Source organism: Scomber scombrus, chromosome 5 (assembly GCF_963691925.1).
Source record: "Scomber scombrus chromosome 5, fScoSco1.1, whole genome shotgun sequence".
NCBI classification, from domain to species: Eukaryota; Metazoa; Chordata; class Actinopteri; order Scombriformes; family Scombridae; genus Scomber; species Scomber scombrus.
In genome coordinates, this window is record NC_084974.1 from 16439304 (window position 1) to 16465641 (window position 26338).

General features: G+C 37.8%; 3 protein-coding genes across 3 annotated transcripts; all 3 read left to right on the plus strand.

The window, feature by feature from the left end:
• Positions 1-2962: 2962 nt before the first annotated feature.
• On the plus strand, positions 2963-6584 carry LOC133980125 (extracellular calcium-sensing receptor-like). The gene is made up of 6 exons (XM_062418708.1): positions 2963-3156; positions 3358-3655; positions 3788-4582; positions 4672-4899; positions 4996-5119; positions 5671-6584. Exons 1-6 carry the CDS (start codon positions 3068-3070, stop codon positions 6582-6584), a joined length of 2448 nt encoding a protein of 815 aa, XP_062274692.1. The 5' UTR covers positions 2963-3067.
• A 954-nt stretch (positions 6585-7538) lies between these two features.
• LOC133980148 (extracellular calcium-sensing receptor-like) lies at positions 7539-10430 on the plus strand. Its single transcript, XM_062418742.1, is given in 7 exon segments — positions 7539-7820; positions 7974-8786; positions 8866-9093; positions 9238-9361; positions 9523-9546; positions 9549-9772; positions 9774-10430. Coding segments are annotated over 7 exon segments (2325 nt in total). The 5' UTR covers positions 7539-7565.
• A 7170-nt stretch (positions 10431-17600) lies between these two features.
• LOC133980173 (extracellular calcium-sensing receptor-like) lies at positions 17601-26115 on the plus strand. The gene is made up of 7 exons (XM_062418784.1): positions 17601-17637; positions 22830-23004; positions 23131-23401; positions 23553-24356; positions 24561-24791; positions 24944-25067; positions 25202-26115. Exons 1-7 carry the CDS (start codon positions 17601-17603, stop codon positions 26113-26115), a joined length of 2556 nt encoding a protein of 851 aa, XP_062274768.1.
• The last annotated feature ends 223 nt before the right edge of the window (positions 26116-26338 follow it).

The following is a 26338-nucleotide window of genomic DNA, read 5'->3' on the forward strand; positions in this document are numbered from 1 at the left end:
ACAAAACATTTTTGGCCAAATTTGTTTAGTTTCTCTCGAGGCTCTAGCTCAACCGTTACAATTTCCCACTCGTTGTTGTTGATTTCTAAAGCCCTGCCACGAGTTGCAGAGCTGGTTGGCCTGGCCTGCAATGCAGCATTGTTCACGCTGCTCACATTTGTTCTACTAATGGGGAATGGAGAGTCTGCCTGCCAACTACAAGGTTCAATGGCAACTTTATTCTATCTCACAAAGTGTATGCCCTCTACAAGAGTAAATAGATTATATTCTACTCCAATCACACACAAGCCATCACTTACTACAATTTGGTCCAAATAGGACAAGCTTACCAATTACATGTCTCTCACACAGTATAGGCAGCACCTTGCTGCAGCTGTCATCCTTTTCACTTTAGCAACGGCAAAATCAGCTCACTGATCTTACTTCTCCCCAGATAGAGTCACAGCTCTGCTCAAAGCTTGTTTCTGCCTGTTGTGACCCGGTCTCATTGCTGCCGCTGATGGGCATCTCTTCTGCTTTTGAGTGCCTTGGACAGGACCACTTAAATAGTGGCATGATGCAGCAACCCCCTGCATGCACTGCCAGGGACTTTCCTTTTCACAACGCCTGCAATAATGGGACCATTTTCAACTATGTGTTCTCTCACTTGGCTGCACCAAGAGAGAACCAAAGCTTGAGATTGATCTCATCAGCGAGGATGAGTACCCTGCTACATCCAGTCCTCTGCTGCCAAAACCATCAGAGGTTTTGGCTCAGACAATCTGTAGAAGTTGGCCCAACGGGGGCAGTGTGCTAATCCAGCCTCTGAATAACAGATGAAATGAATCCAGGAAGTCCTTTCTCTGTAGGATGGCGATTCCCAACCACAAATGACACAAGCCCACTATGGCAAGTGACATCTCCCACCTTGTAGCAGTAGCAACACCCAGATTCAGATTTTTGATCTAGTCAATGGCCATAAACCTGGGGAAATCATGGCCAGCTGAAGTTGTCAGAGAATTTCCGAAGGTTGGCATTGTTGCAGAATCAGAAGAATGGTTGTCAGTATTGTCCATTAGGGAAGCTGCTCAGGTTTGGCTCCTTAGGGGGACAGGCTGATACAGGAATGACAGTTTGCACAAGTGGTGCAGATCATCCAAGCAGTGAAAGCAGGATACACCATTTTTTACCAAAAGTGGTTGGGATTCTAACACTGGTGTGAGGAAAGGGATTAAACCCCCTGTGCAGTGGAGAGGGTTCTCTACTTCCCACAGTATCTTGTGGAAAAGGGGCTTCTCATGCCATCATTAAAGTGTTTGCAGCAGCAATTTCCTCCTGTCATGGGGGCTTTGGCTAATGTCCTATTGTCACTCAACCCCTCATGAAGTGTTTCATACAGGGGGTTAGGAGACAATACCTGATGATGTGTGTCTCCGCCACCCATTTGGCAACTACTGTTGGTGATCAAGGCACCAGTATGGAATTCCTATGAGCCTTTGGAACATTACTCTCTGAAAGTGTTGCCATTCAAGACAACTTTGCTGTTTGCATTGACCTCAGTTAAGAGAGTGAGTGAATTGTGTGCCCTGTTGGATCACCCCAGCTGTCTGCTGCTCTGTGGTGGCCACAGCAGTGTTACTCTCAGACCAAGCCCCTCCTTTGTTCCCAGGAACATAAGAAGTTAATTTGGGTCCAGACCTATTCAGCTAGAGGCATTTTGTTCTCCAACCCATAGGGATGTCAGGGAGGAAAATTGCATTTATTGTGCCCGGTACATATGTTGGCACATTATGTCCAATGCATGGCCCCTTTTCGGCAGACTAAACAGCTGTTTTTGCTAAAGCCCCATCCAAAAAGTGCCTAGCCAGTTAGCTTTGTGAGTGAATCTCCCAAGCCTGCAGGTAGGCGTGTGAGTGTCGAGGATAGCAGCGTCTTGGTCTATGTCTTGTCTGTTCATAAGGTTCTATCTCTAGGATATGATGGGCTCATGTTAAAGGTCTGTGCACGCAGGAGCAGCTCAGGACTTGTGAAAAGTGTGGCGTGAGTGTCAGCTATGGTTCACCTGAGCCCCCGTCCCACGCAATTTACCTCCACATTCTCTCGTGATCAAAAATGACCCAGAAAATGAGGTGTCCGTTTTATGACCTGTGACCCCTGCGAGGTTAGCCCATAGTTTCACCCGTTCATGTTCAAGTTAACTGTGCTGGGCTGGGTCCCCTACTGTTCTTCTAAAGCAGCTGGGATTATGAAGTAGTAGGAGTTGATTAACCTATAGCCAGTCAGGCTGAGTCAGGCAGTCTGATGGCATAACTAGGGTTATAATAACTTAACCTTTTTAATTGGAGGCCTTTTTACACCCTGCACAGGGCAGCATTATGTAATTAACAAATTTAAGATAGTTCCAGAAGTACAAAAGTGCAACACATATGCATTGCTCATAATTTAGTTTTACATACATTATTTACATACACTATTATATACATTGCCTAATAATAATGTTGGTCTGTGTCTGCTTGGTACTTAAATAAGCTAATCTCTGGTAATGGCAACATCTTTAAATTTACGGTCCATTATGCTGACCCCAAGCAGCCAATGCATGGTAATATGCCTGTTCATATTACATTTATCTGACTTTTTTTTAAGGAAATGAATACAGTATAAATTCAAATATCAAATTGCAATGCAAAATGACATCATAAAAAGGAAATGTTTTGTACAACATAACTGAACATCCTTGTCTGATAACATATAAAGTAATGATATTCAAAATAGACTATGGCCCCAAACCCTTTTTCTATTCATGTACCTCCTTCCACATGCCCCACCTTAAAGGTCCATGGAGATGAAACATGGACAGGTCTATTTTTTTTTTAATGCTTCCCTAAAATGTATAAATACCAGTGCAAGCTTTTGAATTACATTGATTCACCCAGTGGTTTACAGAATGACTTCTACACAGAGATGGCCAGAGCAAGGTTGGGCACTTTTACAGCTGTTTTTGGTGGCGTCTTTCTCTCAGGCTGAGGAGCAACTATGCAGGCACAGAGGAGATCCTGAGAACTCCCAGCTGTCTAAGGATGGAGATATTATGTTGGGGGGGATCTTTTCTTTCCACAGCAAATGGAAAGACAGACAGGATACCTACATGCACAAACCACAGCCACTGCAGTGCACTAGGTAAATAATGCGATAGAAATGTGTTTAGCCTAGGTAGATTTAAAATATTTAAAATAAGAGGGTACTAAATCAAAAAACAGTTATCAACCCATATTCTGTGCTGTATTAATACTGTCAAATGCCTTTATCTAGTAAGCCGTTGTTTTTATTTCATGCACACACTTACTTTATTTACATCTATTTCTGAACATCTGTGTACAGTTTGAATTTCAGAGGGTTCCAGTTCACCCAGGCTATGCTATTTGCTATAGAAGAGGTTAACAATAACACAGACCTTTTGCCTGGCATATCTCTGGGCTATAAGATCTATGATGCCTGTGGCTCCATTGCTCGAGGGGTGAGAGTTGCACTGGCCTTGGCTAATGGTAACGAAGATTCATCTTCACTCTCAGAGGCACCATGTAGCAGACCAGCCCAAGTTCAGGCCATTATGGGAGAGACATCTTCATCTCCTTGCATGGCTATAGCCACTGTCATTGGACCCTTTCATATCCCACTGGTGGGTAGGACTGGAAAAAACTGAAATTTATATTCTACATATAGAAAAATGTTTTAAAATAACGGTACTGCTGTATGTATAAATACATTTTTATCTTTGAATTTTACACAATAATTTATTTCTTTCCTCTAGATAAGTCATTTTGCCACCTGTGCTTGTCTCAGTAATAAAGTCAAGTACCCATCTTTCTTAAGAACAATACCCAGTGATTACTACCAGAGCAGAGCTCTGGCCCAGTTGGTCAAGCATTTTGGTTGGACTTGGGTAGGAGCAATTAGAACAAATGATGATTATGGCAATAATGGCATGGCCACTTTCACAGAAACAGCCCAGCAGCTGGGTATCTGTTTGGAGTACTCTGTATCCTTCTTTAGAACTGATCCACCAGACAAAATACAAAAGATAATTAACATTATCAAGACTTCCACCTCTAAGGTGATTGTTGCTTTTCTCTCTCACATGGATATGGATGTGCTGATACATGAATTGTCTTACCATAACTTGACTGGGTACCAGTGGGTTGGCACAGAGGGCTGGATATTTGATTCACAAACTGCAGCTATGGATAGGCATCACATTCTCGATGGTGCCATAGGCTTGTCCATCCCCAAAGCACAAGTCAGTGGCATGAGAGAGTTCATGGTGGATGTGAAGCCACTCAATACATCTAGTAATCAAATGTTTACAGAGTTCTGGGAGACATTATTTAGCTGTAAGTTCAAACAGCCAAAACCAACAACAGGGAATCAGAGAAAATGTACTGGAGTTGAAGATCTGACTGAAGTGCACAACAGCTTCACTGATATGTCACTCATGCCTATCTTTAACAATGTCTATAAAGGAGTGTATGCTGTGGCTCATGCACTTCATAATATTCTTGGCTGTAATAAAACATGTCACACCAATGTGCAGCTAGATCCATTCACGGTAAGTACAGCATCAAAAACTGAAATTAGTATTTTTACATTGAATCACAACATGAAGAAACTATGAAATACATTAATGCATCTCTTTAGATTTTACAACACATAAAAAGGATTCGATTTAAAACTAAGGAAGGAGATGAGGTTTGCTTCAATGAGAATGGAGACCCAGTGGCAAAGTATGAAATTATAAACTGGCAGCCAAAAGAAAACGACATTGTGGACTTTGTGACAGTTGGTCTTCATGATGCATCTTTACCTGCAGACAAACAGCTGAATATGCTAAATGAGTCTTTAATTTGGGCAGGGAACTCACACCAGGTGAGCAGCCATGTGATTGCTGTGGTAATACATAATGTCTGGTTTAGCATTAATATTTGTGTCTTTTAAACACAACATTGCTTTTTGTTCATGCAGGTGCCTTTGTCAGTTTGCAGTGAGATGTGTCCCCCAGGAACACGTAAAGTTCTCCAGAAAGGAAAGCCTGTCTGCTGCTATGACTGTTTAAGGTGTGCAGAGGGAGAATTTAGCAACAGTACAGGTACTCTAGTAATATAAATATAAAGCCGATTGTTTTAGAAATTGATGTTAGCCATAAATCAAATATTTTTTCTTTTTCATGTTCATATGCCAAATTTAAGAAATGGCATCCTTTTGTATTCAGTTTTCAGAAGGAGGAGGAGTTAAGTATTTATTATGTTGTCTTTTAATTACCAATATGTTAAACCAACATGAATGCATAAAACATATACAAAATATAACACTTAGTATATCAACTAGATATATTAGGCACAGTCTTAGAAATCAAATCGACCTTAAGGCCCCTGTGTGCAGAATTATGTGATTTTTGTGTTTTTTTGTGGTGCTCAAAGCTTGATTATATGAAAAAACATTGGATACATTATGTATATAGAAAGAAAGAATACAAGAAAACAAATTAAAGTCTTTATTATGCCATGTAGCTGTCATAAGTGCATTTATTGTAGTAGTGTAGTAGTGTAGTGTCTGTCTTCTATGAACAGAGTAAATGAAATCTAGAAATATAAACAAATAGACTGCGAGTGTAACACCTGCTTCTATATTGATTTTCAGATTCTATCACCTGTGTGCGCTGTCACCCTGAATACTGGTCAAATGAGAGAAGAGATGCCTGTGTAAAGAAGGACGCAGAGTTTCTATCATATGAAGAGATTATGGGAGCGCTGCTCACAGCAGCATCCTTATTTGGAACATGTATGACTGCTGCTGTGGCGTTCATTTTCTTCAGATACAGGAAAACTCCAATTGTAAGAGCCAACAACTCTGAGCTGAGCTTCCTGCTGCTCTTCTCCTTGACTCTGTGTTTCCTGTGTTCTCTGACCTTCATAGGTCAGCCGTCTGAGTGGTCGTGCATGCTGCGTCACACAGCGTTTGGCATCACCTTTGTGCTCTGCATCTCTTGTGTCCTGGGGAAAACTATTGTGGTGTTAATGGCCTTCAGTGCTACACTCCCTGGCAGTAATGTGATGAAATGGTTTGGGCCTACACAGCAGAGACTCAGTGTTCTGGCTTTCACTCTCATACAGGTTGTCATATGCATCCTCTGGTTAGCAATTTCTCCACCTTTCCCTTTTAAAAATTTTAAAGAATTTAAAGATAAAATCATCTTAGAGTGTGCTCTGGGTTCAGCTGTGGGCTTTTGGGCTGTGCTTGGCTACATAGGACTTCTGGCTATGTTATGTTTCATTCTTGCTTTTCTGGCACGGAAACTACCTGATAACTTTAACGAAGCCAAATTTATTACTTTTAGCATGCTGATATTTTGTGCAGTCTGGATCACCTTCATCCCAGCTTATGTCAGCTCTCCTGGGAAATTCAGTGTTGCTGTGGAGATATTTGCTATACTGGCCTCCAGTTTTGGATTACTAATTTGTATATTTATTCCAAAATGTTATATAATTTTACTGAAACCAGAGAAGAATACAAAAAAGAATATGATGGGTAAGGGTGCACCAAAATCATTCTGATAAATTAATGTAAAATAAAGATATACACATGATTCTAGTGTTTAGTGCGATCATTTTTTAAATAATTTGTTATGCAGACAGTTTAGTAAACCTGTTTTGATGAACTGTTGATGTTAATAACTCTTAATATAGCAGCATACACATATTTCTAGTGTTGTGATTACTATTACATAATAATTTGTTATCTAGGCAATTGGACCTTTATCTTTATTTGACCTCTTTAGAACAGTGCTACAGAAGTAGAGTACAGGAGAGTTATCTGTCGTGCTCATTTCATGTATGACATAGCACATGGAAATAACAGCTTTATGCAAAATAATTAAATACAATAGAAAAAAAAAACATGATGAAGAAATAGAGAGGGAAAGCATTTTTTAATTTTTCCTCTCTGATTTTTTATTTCGTGCACTTTGTAAAAGTAGAATTTTTGTAAAATTATAATTAAACAATAAAATCTACATTTTGACGAACAAAAATGTCTTTGGCACAACTTGTTTGGTTTCTTCTGGTCTCCTGAGGTTTTAGCTCAACCATGACAACTTCAGTGTTGTTGTTAATGGTGTATAAAGCCCTGCCATCAGCCACAGAGCTGGTTGGCCTGCCCTGCAGAGCAGAGATACAGTATGTCATTGTTCAGGCTGCTCCTCTTTGTTCTACTAACGGGAAAGGGAGAGTTCGTGTGCCAACTGCAAGGCTCAGCAGACCCACCTGAACTGGCCCAGCATGGCGACCTTGTTATCGGAGGCATTTTTTCATTCCGCACAGGACAGGATTATGTAATTAACACATTTCAGACAATCCCACAAGCACGAAAGTGCAAGAAGTATGTTTTCTCATAATTTAGTCTTACTATACTCAATCTATTTTTTGATAATATTCATACATTGTTTGGATTTGACACATAACATGAATGAAGATATATGATTTTGTATCTTTCACCATCCCAGCTTCAATTTTAGAGAATTCAAATTTGCTCAAGCAATGATATTTGCTATAGATGAGATCAACAAGAATCCTGACATGCTACCTAATGTCAAACTTGGCTACACGATTTATGATAAGTGTGGAACAATGGACATACTGAGAGCTGCACTGGCACTGGCAAGTGGACTAAAAAGAAAAATGAGTGATGAGAATTGCACTGAAAATGAGACAGTGCAAGCTATCTTGGGACATTCAGGATCAAGACCAAGTATTGCATTTGCACCAGTTGTTGGAAGTTTTCACATACCTGTGGTAAGTCAATACAAAAAATAAACAAAAAAGGGGGGTGTAAAATGTGAGAAATCTCTTCAGTTTGTGCTATAATCTGAAAAAGTATAACTACCTCATGATGCTGGCTGGAGAGTGTGCAAGACTGTTTTCATGTGTTTATTTCCTGTATTACAGATCAGCCATTTTGCCACCTGTGCTTGTCTGAGCAGCAGGAAAGATTACCCAACATTTTTCAGAACTATTCCGAGTGACTACTACCAGAGCAGAGCCTTGGCAAAGCTAGTCAAGTATTTTGGTTGGACTTGGATAGGAGCTATAGCTGTGCATAACAAATATGGCCTCAACGGCATAACTGCATTTATCCAAGCCACACAAGAATATGGAGTGTGCGTTGAGTATTCTGAGGCATTTTCGTCGTCAGATCCACCTGATAGTCTGCAGAGAATTATAGATATAATTAAGCATGCCACTTCTAAAGTGATTATGGCTTTTATGTCTCACCGAGAAATTAAGTTGCTGGCAGATGAGTTGTACAGACAGAACATTACAGGACTGCACTGGGTTGGCAGTGATGCCTGGATCACAGATCATTCTCTGACAGACAGTGAGGGACACAGCATCCTGGTGGGATCGTTAGGCTTTGCTGTCAGAAGAGCTCAGATCCCTGGGTTAGAGGAGCATCTGAGGCAGCTTCATCCCTCTCAGTTCCCTGACAGTCAGTTTGTTAAAGATTTCTGGGAAGACACATTTGATTGCTCTTTGAACCAAATCGCAAACACACAAAGAAAACCATGCAGTGGCTTTGAGAGCTTGCAAAATGTTGAATCACAATTCACTGATGTGTCTGAACTGAGATTCACTAATAATGTCTACAAGTCAGTATACTCAGTGGGCCATGCTCTTGACAACCTGATCAAATGTGAAGAGGGTAAAGGGCCCTTTTCCAATGGGAGCTGTGCTGATATCAAAAATATTCAGCCAAGGCAGGTGAGGAACTATCATTTTAGTGTGACAGTTGACTGATATCTGCATCTACCATTTAGTTGATGTTTTATCTTTTCCCTAGATCCTGCAATATCTCAGCACTGTGAATTTCACCACCCAGGAAGGGGAAAGAGTTTATTTTGACAGCAATGGAGACTCACCAGCAAGATATGAACTAGTAAATTTACAAATGACAAGCAAAGGAACCATGGAAGGGGTGGCAGTTGGCATCTATGATGCTTCTCTTCCAGAGAGCCATCAGTTTATCATGAATAACATCCCAGTTGTCTGGGGTAATGGGTTGACTAAGGTAAAGCAGAAACTGAGGTTTCATCTTCTCAACTGTGATTTCACTAATTTAATGACAACAGTGCTATAAATCTGAATATGGATGTTCAGACCTGCATGTATGTATTTAACTGTACATACGGTATGAATTGCATGTGTGTGGCAGGTGCCTGAGTCAGTCTGCAGTAACAGCTGTCGCCCAGGAACTCGAAAGGTCCTCTCGAAAGGAAGGCCGATATGCTGTTACAATTGCATACTGTGTCCAGGAGGTGAGATCAGTAATTTCACAGGTAAGTAAACAGATGCTGTTTGACATGCAATATCTTATATATAATGACAAAAGTGAAAATAAAAACTAAAAATACGAAATGCCTTTTTCTAAGTGTTGACATCTTATTACATAACATTGATTTTAACGCCACAATTCTCTGTGTTGTTCAACATTTTGCAGATTCAATACACTGTATGAAATGCCCACCGAGTACTGGTCCAACAAGCACAGAGATGCCTGCATCCCTAAAGAAATAGAATTTTTGACATATGAAGGAATCTTGGGAACTCTGTTGGCCATATTCTCTTTGCTGGGAGTTTTTCTGACTATGATCACAACATTAGTATTTTACTGCCACAGAGAAACCCCACTAGTACGAGCCAACAACTCTGAGCTGAGCTTCCTGCTGCTCTTCTCCATGACTCTGTGTTTTCCTGTGTTCTCTGACCTTCATGGGTCGGCCCTCTAAGTGGTCGTGCATGCTGCGTCACACAGCTTTCGGCATCACCTTTGTGCTCTGCATCTCTTGCGTTCTGGGGAAAACTATCGTGGTGTTAATGGCCTTCAGGGCTACACTCCCTGGCAGTAATATGATGAAATGGTTTGGGCCTACACAGCAGAGACTCAGTGTTCTGGTGTTCACTCTCATACAGGTTTTAATTTGCATACTTTGGCTAACAATCAACCCTCCCTTTCCTTACAAGAATGTGTTGCTCCTCGAAGATAGAATCATCTTAGAATGTCACCTTGGCTCAGCGTTAGGTTTCTGGGCTGTGCTGGGATATATAGGACTACTGGCTATTTTATGTTTTGTGATTGCTTTTTTGGCACGAAAGTTGCCAGATAATTTCAATGAGGCAAAATGTATCACCTTTAGCATGTTGATATTCTGTGCTGTCTGGATCACCTTTATCCCAGCTTATGTCAGCAGTCCTGGGAAGTTCAGTGTTGCTGTAGAGATATTTGCTATTCTGGCTTCAAGTTATGGACTTCTCTTCTGCATTTTTATGCCAAAATGTTACATAATTATGTTAAGGCCTGAGCAGAATACCAAAAAACACATAATGGGAAAGACATCTAAGATATAGGCTATTAACTGTCCAAATCACAAAGTTTTTTGTTTCTATTTTGCAGCAGGGTTTCTTTTATAACCAAAATGCAATCTGTGCTCCTACCTTTTATAGCATAGTATTCCTTGGTGCATATTAATTTGTTTCAGTGAATAAATCTTTAAATGTATTCAGTGATTATGTATTTTTTTTAATTCACAGCAACAACAACAACAGTTGTAGTAGGGTTGTTCATATTTACAGCTCCTGTCCCTTCAATAAATGTTTCCTCATCCCATGAGGAAACATGGGTGCATGAAATGAGCTCCCAACATTTTGAAATCACCAGCACCAACAGCAACACATTAAAAAGAGATGTATTTTATTCCCTATTTATGAATGAACTCCGACTGTAGGAGAGACATGAACATGCATGTCTCTCAACTTAGAAATCATAGGCAGAAATAAAACTGTAACTGGTTTACAATAGTATAAGGGTCCTTTGAATGACAACATTTCTCTGCGGCTCCAGTCGTACCTTAGCCACCTGGCGACGATAGTTTGTTTGATAGATATGATTTTACCCCCAAAAAAATTATTAAGAAGGAAGACGTGTGTAAACAAAGCACACAACATGAGGTTATTTCATGTTTAAATGTCTATCACCTTTGGACAAAAATTATGCACTTTCAAAAAGGGCTCAAATAGTATGTGATTTAAATCATTGCATGTTCTCCCTTTAATCACTCAAGTCTGTCTCAATGAATAGATTGACAAATGTTCAAGTCTGCCAGAAAATGATAGTCAATAGTCGATTTAATAGTTTATCTGAAGATAATTGAAGGGTTTCAGTCACCTGAGTTAGTCACATGAAGTGGATGTCTTCCACAGATCTTTTTAGTATAACAAATTCCCTAATCATGTCTTGACAGAAGGAGAGTAACAGAAATAGGCACTAAAAAGAAAGAGGCACTAAAAACTATTAAGTTTGAATGACATAGACCTAATTTGACTTATTTAGCTCACTGAAGTATATTTTTTGCTTTAAATAAAAGTTTAAATACATTTTTGCAAAGAAGGGGGGCTGTGGATTTTTCCCAAATCACTTACATTGTAAGCACATTATGACAGAGGATCTCTTAATGGCAAATATAAATAGGAGGAATTATTACAGCAAAACTTGTCACATGTTATATGTATATATATATATATATATATATATATATATATATATATATATATAGAGAGAGAGAGAGAGAGAGAGAGAGAGAGAGAGAGAGAGAGAGAGTGAGTGACTCATATAGGTGAGTGAGAGAAAGAGAGAGAGAGAGAGAGAGAGAGAGAGAGAGAGAGAGAGAGAGGAGAGAGAGGGAGAGAGGGAGAGAGAGAGAGAGAGAGAGAGAGAGAGAGAGAGAGAGAGAGAGAGAGAGAGAGAGAGAGGAGAGAGAGAGAGAGAGAGAGAGAGAGAGAGAGAAAGAGAGGTACATAATCTCCAGATGAGGCCAGGGTAAAGAAAGCAGAAAATGTATCTGCAGTTTATAGGGTACAGAACATGTTTGGGGTAAATATTTATGAAGAATGTGCAAAAACTGTGCAACTAACAAAATGTATAATAACACTAGTACAATTTGGCTTTGGTAAAGGTTCAATAAAGCATGAGGCCCGTACCGTAGCCCCAGTATTCCCCTGACACTTACAGAAACACATTTGCACTGACACTGATTATCTCAAGTGTAAATATACAATGATGCAATACAGTAGAAATAAAGGTTACCTGTACACATACACAAAAACAACACTGCAGAAAAACAGTGAAAGATAAGTGAGTCCCCATCTGTTGTGAGCATGACTTTATTACCCAGTGGCTTGACTCCAGTGGGAAAGCTGCTGCGTGGCTCCAAAACAAGGACACAAGAGATTAAACATTGCAACAGATTGCTTCATCCTTTTACACAACAACATGGACAACAGGTGGCATGTTGCCTCAAGCAGAAAAGATATACTGCATATTAATTAACAGCTTTGTCACAACATGTAAAGGTTATATTTGAAATTAATTAAGAGCTTGTTTTGATCTTCCTTCCTTGTTTTGTTTTTAGCTCTAACCTCAGGTGTACTGTACCATGCCATTGTTGTTTTGTCTGTTTTGTCTGTTATAAATTAAATATATGTATCTTAAATCTTTTAGGACACTGTACTACTACTACTAACAATAATAACAATAATAATAATAATAATAATAATAATAATAATAATAATAATAATAATAATAATAATAATAATAATAATAATAAGTAGAAGAAGAAGAATAATATGCACAATAATAATAATAATAATAATAATAAGTAGAAGAAGAATAATAATATGCACAATATGTATAATAATAATAATAATAATAATAATAATAATAATAATAATAATAATAATAATAATAATAATAATAATAATAATAGTAATAAAACTTTAAAAAATGTTAAGGATGTAATAATGTATAATATGAAGGTAGATTCTGATCATGTTTCTAATAGGGCACTTCATCTTTAGAGAGCCCTGAGAGACTGTGAATCCAGCTGCTGTTTGTTAAGGACAAAACACTCCAGGCTGCAATATCATGATTATGATGACGTCTGATTACTCGTGAAAGATCTCTGAAAAGACTGCAAATTCAACAAATTATGTAACATTATTAGAAAGTGTGTAATCTGTCTAAATTGGCACCAAAATACTTAAAATATTAGACAATCATAGAATACAGTTGATGTACTCAAATATAATAAAAAAATAATAATTTCAGTTTTTTATGTGAACATGTGAAAAATGTCCATATACAATATTCAGAAAACGTTCTGAATGCGTACATACATCAAGAATTGCATAGAAATTTGTTCTTGACCAGACACTTGTTCTTAACTTGGCCTAACTGTCTGCCAGAATTGAGACTGCAGTAACAGATGGATAAATAAATAAATGTGTCAGAAAATATAAGGCCCTTGTCAAAGGGAAAAAATACTGATTTCAGCTAAATGGATTTAAATGAAATAGCTAGCAACTTTTGAACAACTGTTGTGTTGCATGATGTGCATATTCTTTAGTTCAAAGAGACATGGGATTGCCATAAAACAGATTACAAAATGAATACAAATTATTTGTTTATGAATACAAAAAAGAAAAATGAGTTAACACATCTCCATTGTATACAGTCTTATGTGTCAGCAGTGAAATTAATTCACATATAAAGATGATCTCTCTAATACAGAAAGAAATCTCTGTCTGTCTGTATTTCTGTATGTATGTCCTAAATGTATCTCTCGAACTGTTAAACCAATCAACTCCACACTCGGCAGGCGTATAGCTGGGTACCCAGGAGGGAGAAGTCTTGCATTTGGTTCAAATTGGAGACCCAATACATTTTAAATTAAACTTTTGAACCAGTTAAAATAAACTTTGAATAAATCAACAATGACCAGGCAGCTTCTCTCTGTGCAAGGGTAGGGCGGAGCTTCAGGGTCCTGCCAACTGACTCCTGCATGTCGGGGAAACATTAAACATGAAAAGTGCTCTAATAGAGAAAAGAAGACAGTGAAAACAGAACACATCAACAATGTCTAATCATGTCTAGACAGAAAGCGTAGTGTTAGCAGCAGATTAGCAGCAACATTAGAGTGACTACACAGTAACTTACATAGTTTAGTGTAGGTCACCTGCATATGGGAAGCACCCACAGCCCAATACACAATGATGGTCGTTACACACGTAACATGAAGGAAATACGTTCCATTAGCAGTTCAAAACCAGTTTTTGCTCATATGCTCTGAGACCGTTGCAATTGTGATGCACCATTACATAGAAAGCACAAGTCTTTGGAGCAAGCACACCGTCTCCAATCCGAACTGAAGGCACAGAAAATGAGAATGGTCTAAAAGCCCAATATGATTTTATCCACTTTGTTTTAGGATCCACATTATCTTATTTTTAAATAATCCGATGTGTATATTAAAATGTTTGTTTCTTTCATGTTGTTGGTGTATACAGTCATTCACACTTCACATCAACTGTATCAATTTTTCTATGCATGGAGGTAGCTGCTGGAGGCCAAGCAAGAGGTCCATTGCAAAGGAAGACAAGGTTTGAACGGGCACTGCACTAGTTAAAAAAAGGTGGCTTTGCTGTGACAATACTTTTGGTAAATTTCACCTATTTTATTTTAACTGATCTAATAATCCTTGATGTGTGTGAAATATTCACGTCATGGCAAAGTTTTGTAATGCCAGCACAGTTGATGATTATTTGATTTCTGCTGGTGCGTGCAGACAATGACATCATGGGGACAGAACTAAATGGATGAGATTCACAGAATAACTGACTTAAAAGACCTGAAGAAATTGCCTTGATGTGACTATTAACAACTCCAAAGAAGCTGTTTAGTATCAGATTTTTGGTTTCAATATTGTGTTGTTCTGTTTGTGACCCCTGATATTTTTTAAGCCATACAATCGACATTGTCCATGGGGTCAGATGTAATTCCCCAAATAAGGAATAATAAAAATGAAAAATATATTTATGTTAAGACTGTGTGTATGGCACAGTCTTCGATTACTGCTCACACCACACTCCATTTTGTCTTACTCCCTGAGGGACCTTCCTCATTTGCCTTAGACCCAGAAGCAGCAGGTCCATGGCAGGGCCGGATTCAGTGATCTGGGGGCCACAGGCAAACTCACAACTACCTGAGATGACCAATGATGGAGACTTCATCTTCGGTGACATCTTCACATCTCAATGTGTAACAACTAAAATGTTGTTTTTTTATTCCTGGCATCGATGTAAGTAAATTCAAATGTGGCGTTTCATACTATAATTCATACTATAAAGTAAATATTAGTCTTCACAGGCGAAAACTGGGACTTTTAAAACAATGGCAACCACATTCCTGATTGGGTCAATACAGTCACAATGTGTCCTTTCTGCCACCTTGACCACCTGATACTCATGTTTCTCTCAGTAACAGTTCCACTTCGGTGACGGTCTTAATAATATTAATTAATAATTATGTATAAATTAATATAAGTTTATGTATTTAAGATTGTGTTAACTACAAATGCTGAGTTGAGATATGTATAGTATAGTGGTAATTATACATGTGATCATTTGCCACATGATGTGATCATTAACCGATATTTGTTTTTTGTTTGTTTGTTTGTTTGTTTGTTTGTTTGTTTGTTTGTTTGTATGTTCTAGATCTCCTCAAAAGAGCATTGCCTTACAGAGGGTTTCCATACAGGGGAAGATAAAAAAAGACTGTACTGTCTTTCCTGTTGCAACTTTGAACTGTGTGCTCCTAAATGGCTGTTTGACCCTGTTACAAAGAGTCAAAGAGGCTGAAAATGCAGGGAAGCAAAACAGACATGTCTGCAAATGTAAAATTCAGCAGTTGTTGGTATATTCACTGTTTGAGGTCAAGTGTCCACAATCCATAGTCAAGGTAAGCAGCAGAGTAAGAGTCTTCTTCACCATATTGCATGCAGAAGTTCAAATTTGAATGTTCATCTTCGGTGACATCTTCACATCTCAATGTGTAACAACTAAAATGTTGTTTTTTTATTCCTGGCATCGATGTAAGTAAATTCAAATGTGCCAGTGGCGTTTATTTTGCTATTGAAATTCATACTATAAAGTAAATATTAGTCTTCACAGGCGAAAACTGGGACTTTTAAAACAATGGCAACCACATTCCTGATTGGGTCAATACAGTCACAATGTGTCCTTTCTGCCACCTTGACCACCTGATACTCATGTTTCTCTCAGTAACAGTTCCACTTCGGTGACGGTCTTAATTTTTGCAATTGCTGTTCTTCCTAAGTAGTATCTTTCTGCAATGAAGCAACCAATAATAGAGTAGACAATCTGCTTCTTGTTTCCACTGACACATCTATGCCCAGTGATCTATGCCCAGCGTATGTAAATGGTCATGTGTGCAGCATTATTTATAGAATATCAATTTCACAACAATACAGGGGGAGAGTGACTTTTTACCAAAGTGGAGATTCACCTGCAATCAATTTGCATTAACATGTTATTAATGTGTTGACTTTGACAGCCCTATTAATTATATTATTGATAATGACAAAAGTAATTGTGACTTGTCATAGTAGGAAAAGCACAGGTATTACGAAAACATTAACAATGGCTCTGAACTATGCAAGTGCCCCAGTAAGCCATGTCATTGTGTTAATACGAGGACCCTGAAACTGACGCAGCAACATGGAATTCTGCCATGACTAAGTTTATAATTTATAACTGTGCTTTTCCAACTGTGACATATTAAGCACACCTAGTACTTGCTGATTTTTGTAAAAAAGCTGTAAAAAGGTAAAGACTAATAGAAATGCTCTTATTAGACACTCAATAATTGATTGTTGTTGGGAAACAGGGCCCAGGTGTATTCCTGTCACATTTATTCTTCATGCCTGACATCCTAAAAAAAATATATATATATATATATATATGTTCATGTACCTTAGAGGATGACCCACAAAGTTGCCTCCTACACCTGAGTAGCAGATAGAAAGCTATAAAACTCTACCTTGCAAGAATCCTGACTGTGCCAAAGGCGAGGCTCTGAGATGACAACAGTCACATTTGTCCTCTTAATACTGTTCACTTGGATAGTGTCTTCCGGCACATGGCTCAGCCTGGACCAGGGTACTGATATCAGTCAGTATGGGTATGATGAAGAGACAATGGGCTTCGACTCAAATGCATCACATAAAAGGGCTGTTGTTCATGACAAAACAATACTGACATTTGAGAGGTGAGTAAATTGTTTGTGAATTACAGTGTTGTTTGTTTTCTTAATTTCTTCCACTTGTTTCTTGCTCAGTAACTTGCTTTTATTTTTTTGTCAAGGACGTACAGTAGATACCCCAGTGGTGTTTTTCCACAGAATCATCAGCAATTAGCTTGTAATTTAATGATTTCCTCGGCGGGGAAACAGCAGAATTATGGGGGTCTAAACACCATACTTAGAGACAACACAAAAGACAATTAGACAATCTCTAGAGGAATTTTTATGCAAAGTAATAGCCTCACAGTGGGGAAATCATGCTTTTTACATTTCAAGATGTTGCCAGTCCCGCTTATATATTATGTATAAATTAATATAAGTTTATGTATTTAAGATTGTGTTAACTACAAATGCTGAGTTGAGATATGTATAGTATAGTGGTAATTATACATGTGATCATTTGCCACATGATGTGATCATTAACCGATATTTGTTTTTTGTTTGTTTGTTTGTTTGTTTGTTTGTTTGTTTGTATGTTCTAGATCTCCTCAAAAGAGCATTGCCTTACAGAGGGTTTCCATACAGGGGAAGATAAAAAAAGACTGTACTGTCTTTCCTGTTGCAACTTTGAACTGTGTGCTCCTAAATGGCTGTTTGACCCTGTTACAAAGAGTCAAAGAGGCTGAAAATGCAGGGAAGCAAAACAGACATGTCTGCAAATGTAAAATTCAGCAGTTGTTGGTATATTCACTGTTTGAGGTCAAGTGTCCACAATCCATAGTCAAGGTAAGCAGCAGAGTAAGAGTCTTCTTCACCATATTGCATGCAGAAGTTCAAATTTGAATGTACACGGTCGCCCATAAAGTTGGAATAATTTTGTTTTCAGACACATTCCTCTTTTTATTTTCTATTCATACACATCAGTAATCACCTTTGACCAGGTGCTATGAGATTGATCAATACAATTTTGAGAATATATACACGTTATCTATCAAGAATAAATCACATTTTCACAATAATTTCATGGAAAGAGGTAAAAAAATATTTTATTCCAACTTTATGGGCGACCAAGTACTTTAAGATACTGCATTAAAAAATGATTTCCATACTGACATCTATTTATACTAAATTTATTATGATATCGAATAATTGTCTCTATATTTCCTCCATGCAGATGAAGGCTTATGATCACAGGACACATTTAAATTGCAGAAGTATCTGGCCTTCATTTGTTCTTCTGACGTCCATGGCAGACTACTTCAACATCATCGCCCTTGTTCTAGTAGATCGGTGGAAAACCGTGGATTGTATATGCATCTCTGAGGCATGCAACCCAAAGGTCAAAATTGAGCAGATGTTCTTGCATGGAGCACTTGGTCTCACATTTTCAGAAACCCTTATCTTCATCTCACCCGAGAACAAAGTGAGTCTTATGTCCCCAGAAAAATTAAATGGGGGTCACATCTGGATCTCAATGTATGGATGTTTGCATGTATACCTGTTTACTGTCTGCCTCAGTCTCTGAAGATTAATGTTTTCACGTTATCAGTATTACTAAAACAAAACAAACAAACAAACAAACAACAACAACAACAAAAAACAATGAACATATATTTAATCCATAGCAGGTATTTATTTGCCTGGATAACATAAAAAAAAAAAATATATATATATATATATATATATATATATATACAATTTGGTATAACTAGTATTCTTTTACCTCCAGAAATGGATACTGTGAGACGGAATTTTACTTTACTTTCTTTCATTTACACCATTGATAGATGAAATAACTAGAATGTCTGTCCAGTGAATCATGCATCATGCCCATTGATACACATTTTTAAATATAATATGACCTTATTGCAGTTACCACAGCAAAATATATAAAAGTCTGATGGCTGACAAATTTATATAATCTGACAGTATATGTTGTCATATTTCCCTCCTGTATTTGCTCATATAATGTGTGTAATTTGCATGCATTAAGTCATTTTTATATCTTGTTCACTGCAGATTCTGTCAAATTATGCAACACATTCTCTAAAAGGATCATTTCTAACACAAGCAGGTAACATTACAATTAAAACAATCCCATATATTCATCATTACAGTAAGAGCATTCCTAAAGTTCCTTAAATAATGGCATAATTATCTACAATTTTTGTTCGTTTTTTTTAATTGAATGTGTATATAGAGTGGGTGGAGAGGCCGTGGGCAGACACCAGCAGATGGATTGGAAGATGTTTTGTGGCAGCTGTGTTACTGGTTGGAATCTACATGACAAGGATGAAAATATCACCAAACAGAGTCAATCCTCCTCATGGCAATAATTCCACTGTGATGATGCTTTTCACCATGACTCTGTATTGTTTTTCACCATCAGTTACCATCTATCAGCCCTCAGAGTGGGCGCAAGTAGCTGTCGGGATTTCCGTTGTCGTCTGCCTCTCTATGGGGAGAACTGTGCATGTGTTAATTACCTTCAGGGCAGCTCATACTGTAATGAAATTGTTTTGTCCCACACAGCAGCAGTTTAGGGTTCTGCCTGTTACTGGGGTGTTTCTATGGATGATTTTCAGCCCTCCTTTTCCAAATAAGAATATCAAACTGTGGTTTGACGACATGCTTCTGGATGGTACTGTGGGATTAACACTACGGTGTTGGACTGTGTTAGGACAGATAGAGCTACTGGCCACTTTGTACTGTGTGTTTGTCTCACTCCCCAGTTTGCTACAATCCATCATGACTAAATTAAATTTCTTGACCATCCTCTTACACGTGCAATGGGTAACATGTCTGCAGAATTCAAGGGTACCAATAAAGTATGTACTGATTATTAAGATCAACAGGTTAATTTAAATTGTTTCTTTTCAATCATTATTTTGTATGTATATTTGAACATGAAACAAAGAGTCAGAACAATAGAGTAAAAATGTAATCCATAAATGTCATTTACCCCCCTTTTTCCTTTCCCTTTTAATATTAAATATTCTCACCATCTAAGCATGCAGATTTGACAACCCTGTTTCTTAAACAAGAGCAATTTTGATTGATTAAAATTGCAAAGTTTGCATGCCAAAATGAATCAATGAATAAATAAATAAATAAATAAAAGAGAAATTCAGGTGGTCATGTATGAATGAAGTCTACCAGTTCCTTTAACATCCTCAACAGCTGAGGTGATTGTGGAGATTTTTTAAAACATTATTTAATTTTTAATTTTTACATGAAAAGCACACATTAAAGTGATTGAAGATCAGGACATTGAATGAATGAAGAACAAAATGACTTCAGCATAAGTTTTTTTAGTTTTTTTTCATGGAGATGTCTTCTGCGTTTATTCCTTAAAATCATCTTGTAGCCAATGTGGCAGAAACATAATGCAATAATTGGCATACTGTGAATGATGAAAAATGTGTTTTAATGATTTTATTATTTATGTAAAAAATAAATATGTCAGGGCAAAGTAGAGAAATAAATCACTACTAAGCTTGCTCTGTGCTGAGAATAAAGTCTTTGCCGTACAAGAGCAGTTGGAAATAAAATAAGATAAAATTTAAAAATGATATTGCACTATTGTTAAAAATGACGTTAGCTGTAGAACATTCTGCTCTGTTGAAAAGCTGGATTTAATTTTGTCTCCATTAATTTACTAATTAATTCTATATTTTCTAAAAGGTGCATGTTTGTCAACTACTGAGTAAAAAGATTTACAAAGATGGTTATGAGTTGATTTAATGTCTGGGTTTTTGGCAGTTTCATGAATATTAGTTTTCAAAAGATCATTCAAGGGGACCTGCTCATTAAAATGTTTAAAAATCTGTCTAATTGCCATACAGGGACATGTTTTTCATCCTACTACTTCTAATACAAGCTACTGGCCAGTGATCATTAAAACCAAGCTGAGTCTGTGATTTTTTCTTTTTTGTTTATTAAAATTAAGACAATCAGTGATGACTTAGAGGGGTCCTTAAAGTCTAGCCTGGTAGGGTCCGTAATTATTTGTGAAAGTTTAATATTGCCACTTATCTCTTTTAAATAATCAGAGGCAGAGCTCAACCAGTTTAAGTTAAAATCACCTAATATAATCAACTCAGAATGTATGTATGAAACTAAAAGATCAGCCATTTTGTCAGAAGCATAGACTGGTGCAGAAAGAGGTCTGTATACTCCAACCACAATAAAATAATTGTTTTTCGCAAAACACACCTTAAGAACTAAGATCATGTCAGCGGCGAAGTGAGGTCTTGAAATCCACTGGGAATTTTTTCACCGGCCCCGGCCCCGGCGTTATGTCTCAACTGATTTCCAATTTAACCGTTTTCCTTACCGAACAGCTCCAGCTGTGTTGCGCTTCCGTCAGCAGATTCGTCACAAATTCACAAATATACACAGCATATTACTGGAGATTTTTAAGTCGCAGTTATATATATTGCTCACTTTCAGATAACTATTCGCTGCAGTAGATGTGAACTGCGACTTGAAAATTGCATTCATTGGATGAGCCCTTTTCTCCCTTTCCCAGCAGGCCGTGCTCCATTCCACATTTTAAGAACAAACAAAGAAAATAACATGTTGCAGTTATAATAGATAATATCATAGTAGAATACTGAAATAGGAGTTGATTTAAGTTGCAAAATTGGAAGTGATAAGAAAGAACCGGGCCACAAGAGTGATCATGACTGAAAAATGCACAGCAAGAAAGCGTTATAAATACATCATGGATTACACCAAAAAGACATATAAGCTGTGTAGCTTTCTCAGTATCTTTTGGCATTGGTGTCACCCGCGTACATTGCATGACTGAATATTGATCAGCTCTTGACAGTAGAGGGAGGGCTGCACACTTGCTTACGTCTGCCGGTCTGCAGAGTATTCATGACCTCACTCCCGGCCTACCGGGAATTGTCCCGTCTCTTCCGATGGCCACCGCGCCTTTGGATCATGTTTCTACTGTGACAGCATGAATATCAGTAGGCCTACAAGTACAATTAGTTATTGTATAAATGGCCCAGCCATTGATGATTGATAATGTTTGCTGATAACCGGGTGAAGTGGCCACTCTCTACACAAAAGAGATTTCAGCAAAATAAAATATTAAGAAGAAAGAAAAACATATAGAGCTCACATATAAACTAACATCTAGGTCATCAAAAATGTCCAGCTTAACATCGCATAGAGAACTTGTCTTTTAACATATTCAACCTGGTCCTAATTAGAAAGTATGGCTATGACATCTGCTATTAAAACTGCTGAAGATAACATAGAGACAGGGCCCTCTCACTATATAATAGTCAACAGCTACATTATTTTAAAATCTGTATAGAGATCCTGAATTACCATTCTTTTCTGAGTGACTAAGAAACATTTAATGTACAGTGCTGCATTTTCAATACCTTGCTACCATAAAAGTACTTTTATTGATTCTCAGACAAAAGGTAAATCAGACCTTCTTCTTTCATCATGTAGATCATGCAGTATCCGTTACTTGCAGTGATGCATGAATTCGAGAATTGGCAGCGTGCACATATTGGCTGATGACTTTTCTGTTTTTGCACCATAGCTATAAAAATCAGCTCCCAGGTCAGAGTTGCTTGAGTGAAGGGGAGGGTGCCTCGTGATGGGTTGGATCACTATCATCCTACTCACTCTGCTGACAAGGACAAAGTCAGAAAACCAAACATGCAAAGTGATTGGGCAGACAGGGTTCATGGAATTTTCTAAAGAAGGGGATCTTATTATAGGGGGAGTTTTCTCTATGACTAGTACACGTAAACTGAAAGATAATGACTACCAGGCACTTCCATATACATACTGCAAAAAGTAAGTGAATATGATTGAAATATGTACAATTTTATGTTGTTTTACATGTTTTTATGTGTTGCAAAATGATCAGCTGTAATACCTTGTTTATTAGTGTTGTGTCAACACTTAACACTGTGTTTGCAGATTGAATGACAGGGAATTGAAGTTTGCCAGGACATTGATTTTCACTGTAGAGGAAATCAACAGAGACACTAAGCTCCTTCCAGGAGTGACTGTGGGATACAGGCTCTACAATGGCTGTGGGAGTGAAAATCTGATACGAGCAGCTGTAGAAGCTGTAAATGGAGAGGATTCAAAGGGCTGCAAGAATCAAATCCAGGCTCTCTTAGGCCATTCATCCTCTGGAGTGAGTGAAGACATAAACAGCATACTAAGCCCACTATCCATTCCACAGGTGAGGTTGGGGAATAAATGGAAAATAATTGCAAACTCTTCAAATTTCATTTTTTCAATTGTTTATTTATATTTGCAAACTCTGACAATATATATTATGCCTCATTAGGATTAATGTGTTTGATAAATGTTTTTTTTTTTTTTCTTTGAAGGTAAGCTACCTTTCAACCTGTGCTTGTTTGAGCAACAAGAAACTTTACCCCACCTTCTTCAGAACTGTGCCAAGTGACCGCTTTCAAATCATAGGTCTGGTACAGCTTATGAAATATTTTGACTGGCGATGGGTGGGGATTATTTATTCAATGGCCATGTACTCAGAGGAAGGTACAGACTTATTTGTAGAAGATGGAATTAAAGAGGGAATATGTGTTGAATACAGATTACCTTACACAAAGACATCTGAAGGGAAGATTAATACTATTGTAAGGACAGTAAGAGAATCCTCTTCAAAGGTAGTTCTGTTGTTCATGTCCTTGTCTTTCACAAAATCATTTTTGTCAAAAATGGAGAATTATAACATAACTGGAAAGCAGTGGATTGGCACTGAGTCTTGGATCACACAACAAGACCTGGCTTCTGTTGAGAGAAAGAGCATTTTACAGGGAGCCATGGGCTTTGCCCTGCCCCAGGCATCCATTCCAGGTCTTGGTGAATTCTTACTCAACTTTAAACCATCTGATGAACCCCAGAGTGCAATAATTAAATCTTTCTGGGAGAAGTTTTTTGACTGCAGCTTCTCCCCATCAAACACCTCTACTATGTGTACTGGCACAGAAGATCTAAAAACAGTCTCCAGTGACTACACGGATGTGACAATTTTCAGGGCTGAGAATAATGTGTACAAAGCTGTATACTTGGTGGCATATGCCCTTCATGCACTATTGCAATGTAAAGATGGCTCAAATCCCACCACGGGAAAGCCCTGTGTGAGCAAGAATGAAGTTCAGCCTAAGCTAGTGAGTTCTGGTGTATTAATTCAGACTATTCTTTGTGTTTAATGCAAAACATACAGTACCAGTCAAACGTTTGGACACACTTTTCCATTCTTCCATATCTCCATAAATGTTAGGAATTCATTTAGGCTAAAATTGTAATAGACAATTCTATTACTTGCTTGTTTTGTTTATTTTTGTTAAAATGTGCCATCTGTGTCTTTATAGGTGTTGGAACACATTAAATATGTGAATTTCACAACCCAGAATGGAGCCAAAGTGTCCTTTGATGAAAATGGAGACTCAGTTGCCCAGTATGACTTAGTTAACTGGCAGATGAAAGAAGATGGCTCTGTTGAGATTGTAAATATCGGTCAATATGATACCTCTTTTCCAGAGGGAAAAAAATTCCAACTTAAAGATGATACCAAAATAGTTTGGGGGGGAAACAGCAATGAGGTAAATTTAATTACATTTTGGTTATTTCACAGCTAAATGAAAAGCTTTACATAAACATACATACATAAAGAGTTTAGTAAATATTGCATTGTCAGTTACAAGCAAAACATTTAGTTGTATTAGTTTTTACATGCTATGTTTTGCTTAATCAGATGCCAAGGTCTGTCTGCAGAGAACCATGCCCACCAGGGACTCGCAAGGCCATAAACAAGCGTAAACCTATATGCTGCTTCGACTGCTTTGAGTGCCCAGAGGGAACAATTAGTAATCAAACAAGTGAGTAAGGATTTCATGATGTCATTAATTCATCTGACCTTTTGTAAAGATAACTAAAAATACTCTTTTCTTTGTTAGAAGTATACATTTTTGTATTGTGATTGTATGTCTGTTTGATTTCACGTATTTTACAGATTCTCCAGACTGTTTGATATGTCCACCTGAATTTTGGCCAAATGAAAAGAGAGATCGGTGTCTTCCAAAACCTACTGAGTACCTTTCCTACAAAGAGATCATGGGGGCACTTTTGACTGGATTTGGCTGCATTGGTGTATTTTTATCTCTTTTAACATCAATAATATTTTTGATTCATAAAGAAACTCCAATTGTAAAAGCCAACAACTCCGAGTTGAGCTTCTTGCTGCTGTTATCATTAAAACTGTGTTTCTTGTGTTCTCTGACCTTCATAGGCCAACCCACTCAGTGGTCCTGCATGCTGCGCCACACAGCATTTGGGATCACTTTTGTTCTTTGTATCTCCTGTGTTCTTGGGAAAACTATTGTAGTGTTAATGGCCTTTAGAGCTACACTTCCTGGCAATAATGTTATGAAATGGTTTGGGCCTCTTCAGCAGAGGATCAGTGTTTTGATTTTCACTCTCATTCAGGTTCTGATTTGTATAATTTGGTTAAGTACAAACCCTCCATTCCCAAAGATGAATATGAAGTACTATAAAGAAAAGATCATCTTAGAGTGTGCTCTGGGTTCAGCTGTTGGATTCTGGGCTGTGTTGGGTTATATCGGCCTTCTTGCTGTCTTGTGTTTTGTACTTGCTTTTCTTGCTAGGAAGCTGCCAGACAACTTTAATGAAGCTAAACTCATCACCTTTAGCATGCTGATATTCTGTGCTGTCTGGATCACTTTTATCCCAGCTTATGTCAGCTCTCCTGGAAAGTTCACTGTAGCTGTAGAGATATTTGCCATTCTGTCCTCCAGTTTTGGTTTGCTGATATGCATATTTGTTCCAAAGTGCTATATTATTATCTTCAGGCCAGAACGAAACTCAAAAAAACATCTGATGGGGAAAATACCACAAAGAACTCTTTAATATGTAATTCAAGGATGACAAATCAAATCATTCATTGCGTAGTCTGAGAGAAGCTTTAGAGCTAATTGTTTCTAGGATGTGCTTAATAAAGCAAATTAACCAACAGAAGCCTTTTTTTCCATTTACTATTTTTATTGCAAGATTGTGATATTCAGTTTGCACAAAAATATTCAACACATACCTTTAATTGTTTCTGTTTCTTAAGTATATGATAAGCTAAGAA

Excerpts from the sequence above, each read along its gene's own strand:
- LOC133980125 (XM_062418708.1), top strand. The coding sequence starts at position 3,068 with ATGTTGGGGGGGATCTTTTCTTTCCACAGCAAATGGAAAGACAGACAG. Across the intron at positions 3,157-3,357 it reads CAGCCACTGCAGTGCACTAG|TTTGAATTTCAGAGGGTTCC; the intron begins GTAAATAATGCG and ends ATCTGTGTACAG. Across the intron at positions 3,656-3,787 it reads GACCCTTTCATATCCCACTG|ATAAGTCATTTTGCCACCTG; the intron begins GTGGGTAGGACT and ends TCTTTCCTCTAG.
- LOC133980173 (XM_062418784.1), top strand. The coding sequence starts at position 17,601 with ATGTATAGTATAGTGGTAATTATACATGTGATCATTT. Across the intron at positions 17,638-22,829 it reads AATTATACATGTGATCATTT|CTCTGCTGACAAGGACAAAG; the intron begins GCCACATGATGT and ends TCATCCTACTCA. Across the intron at positions 25,068-25,201 it reads AACAATTAGTAATCAAACAA|ATTCTCCAGACTGTTTGATA; the intron begins GTGAGTAAGGAT and ends CGTATTTTACAG.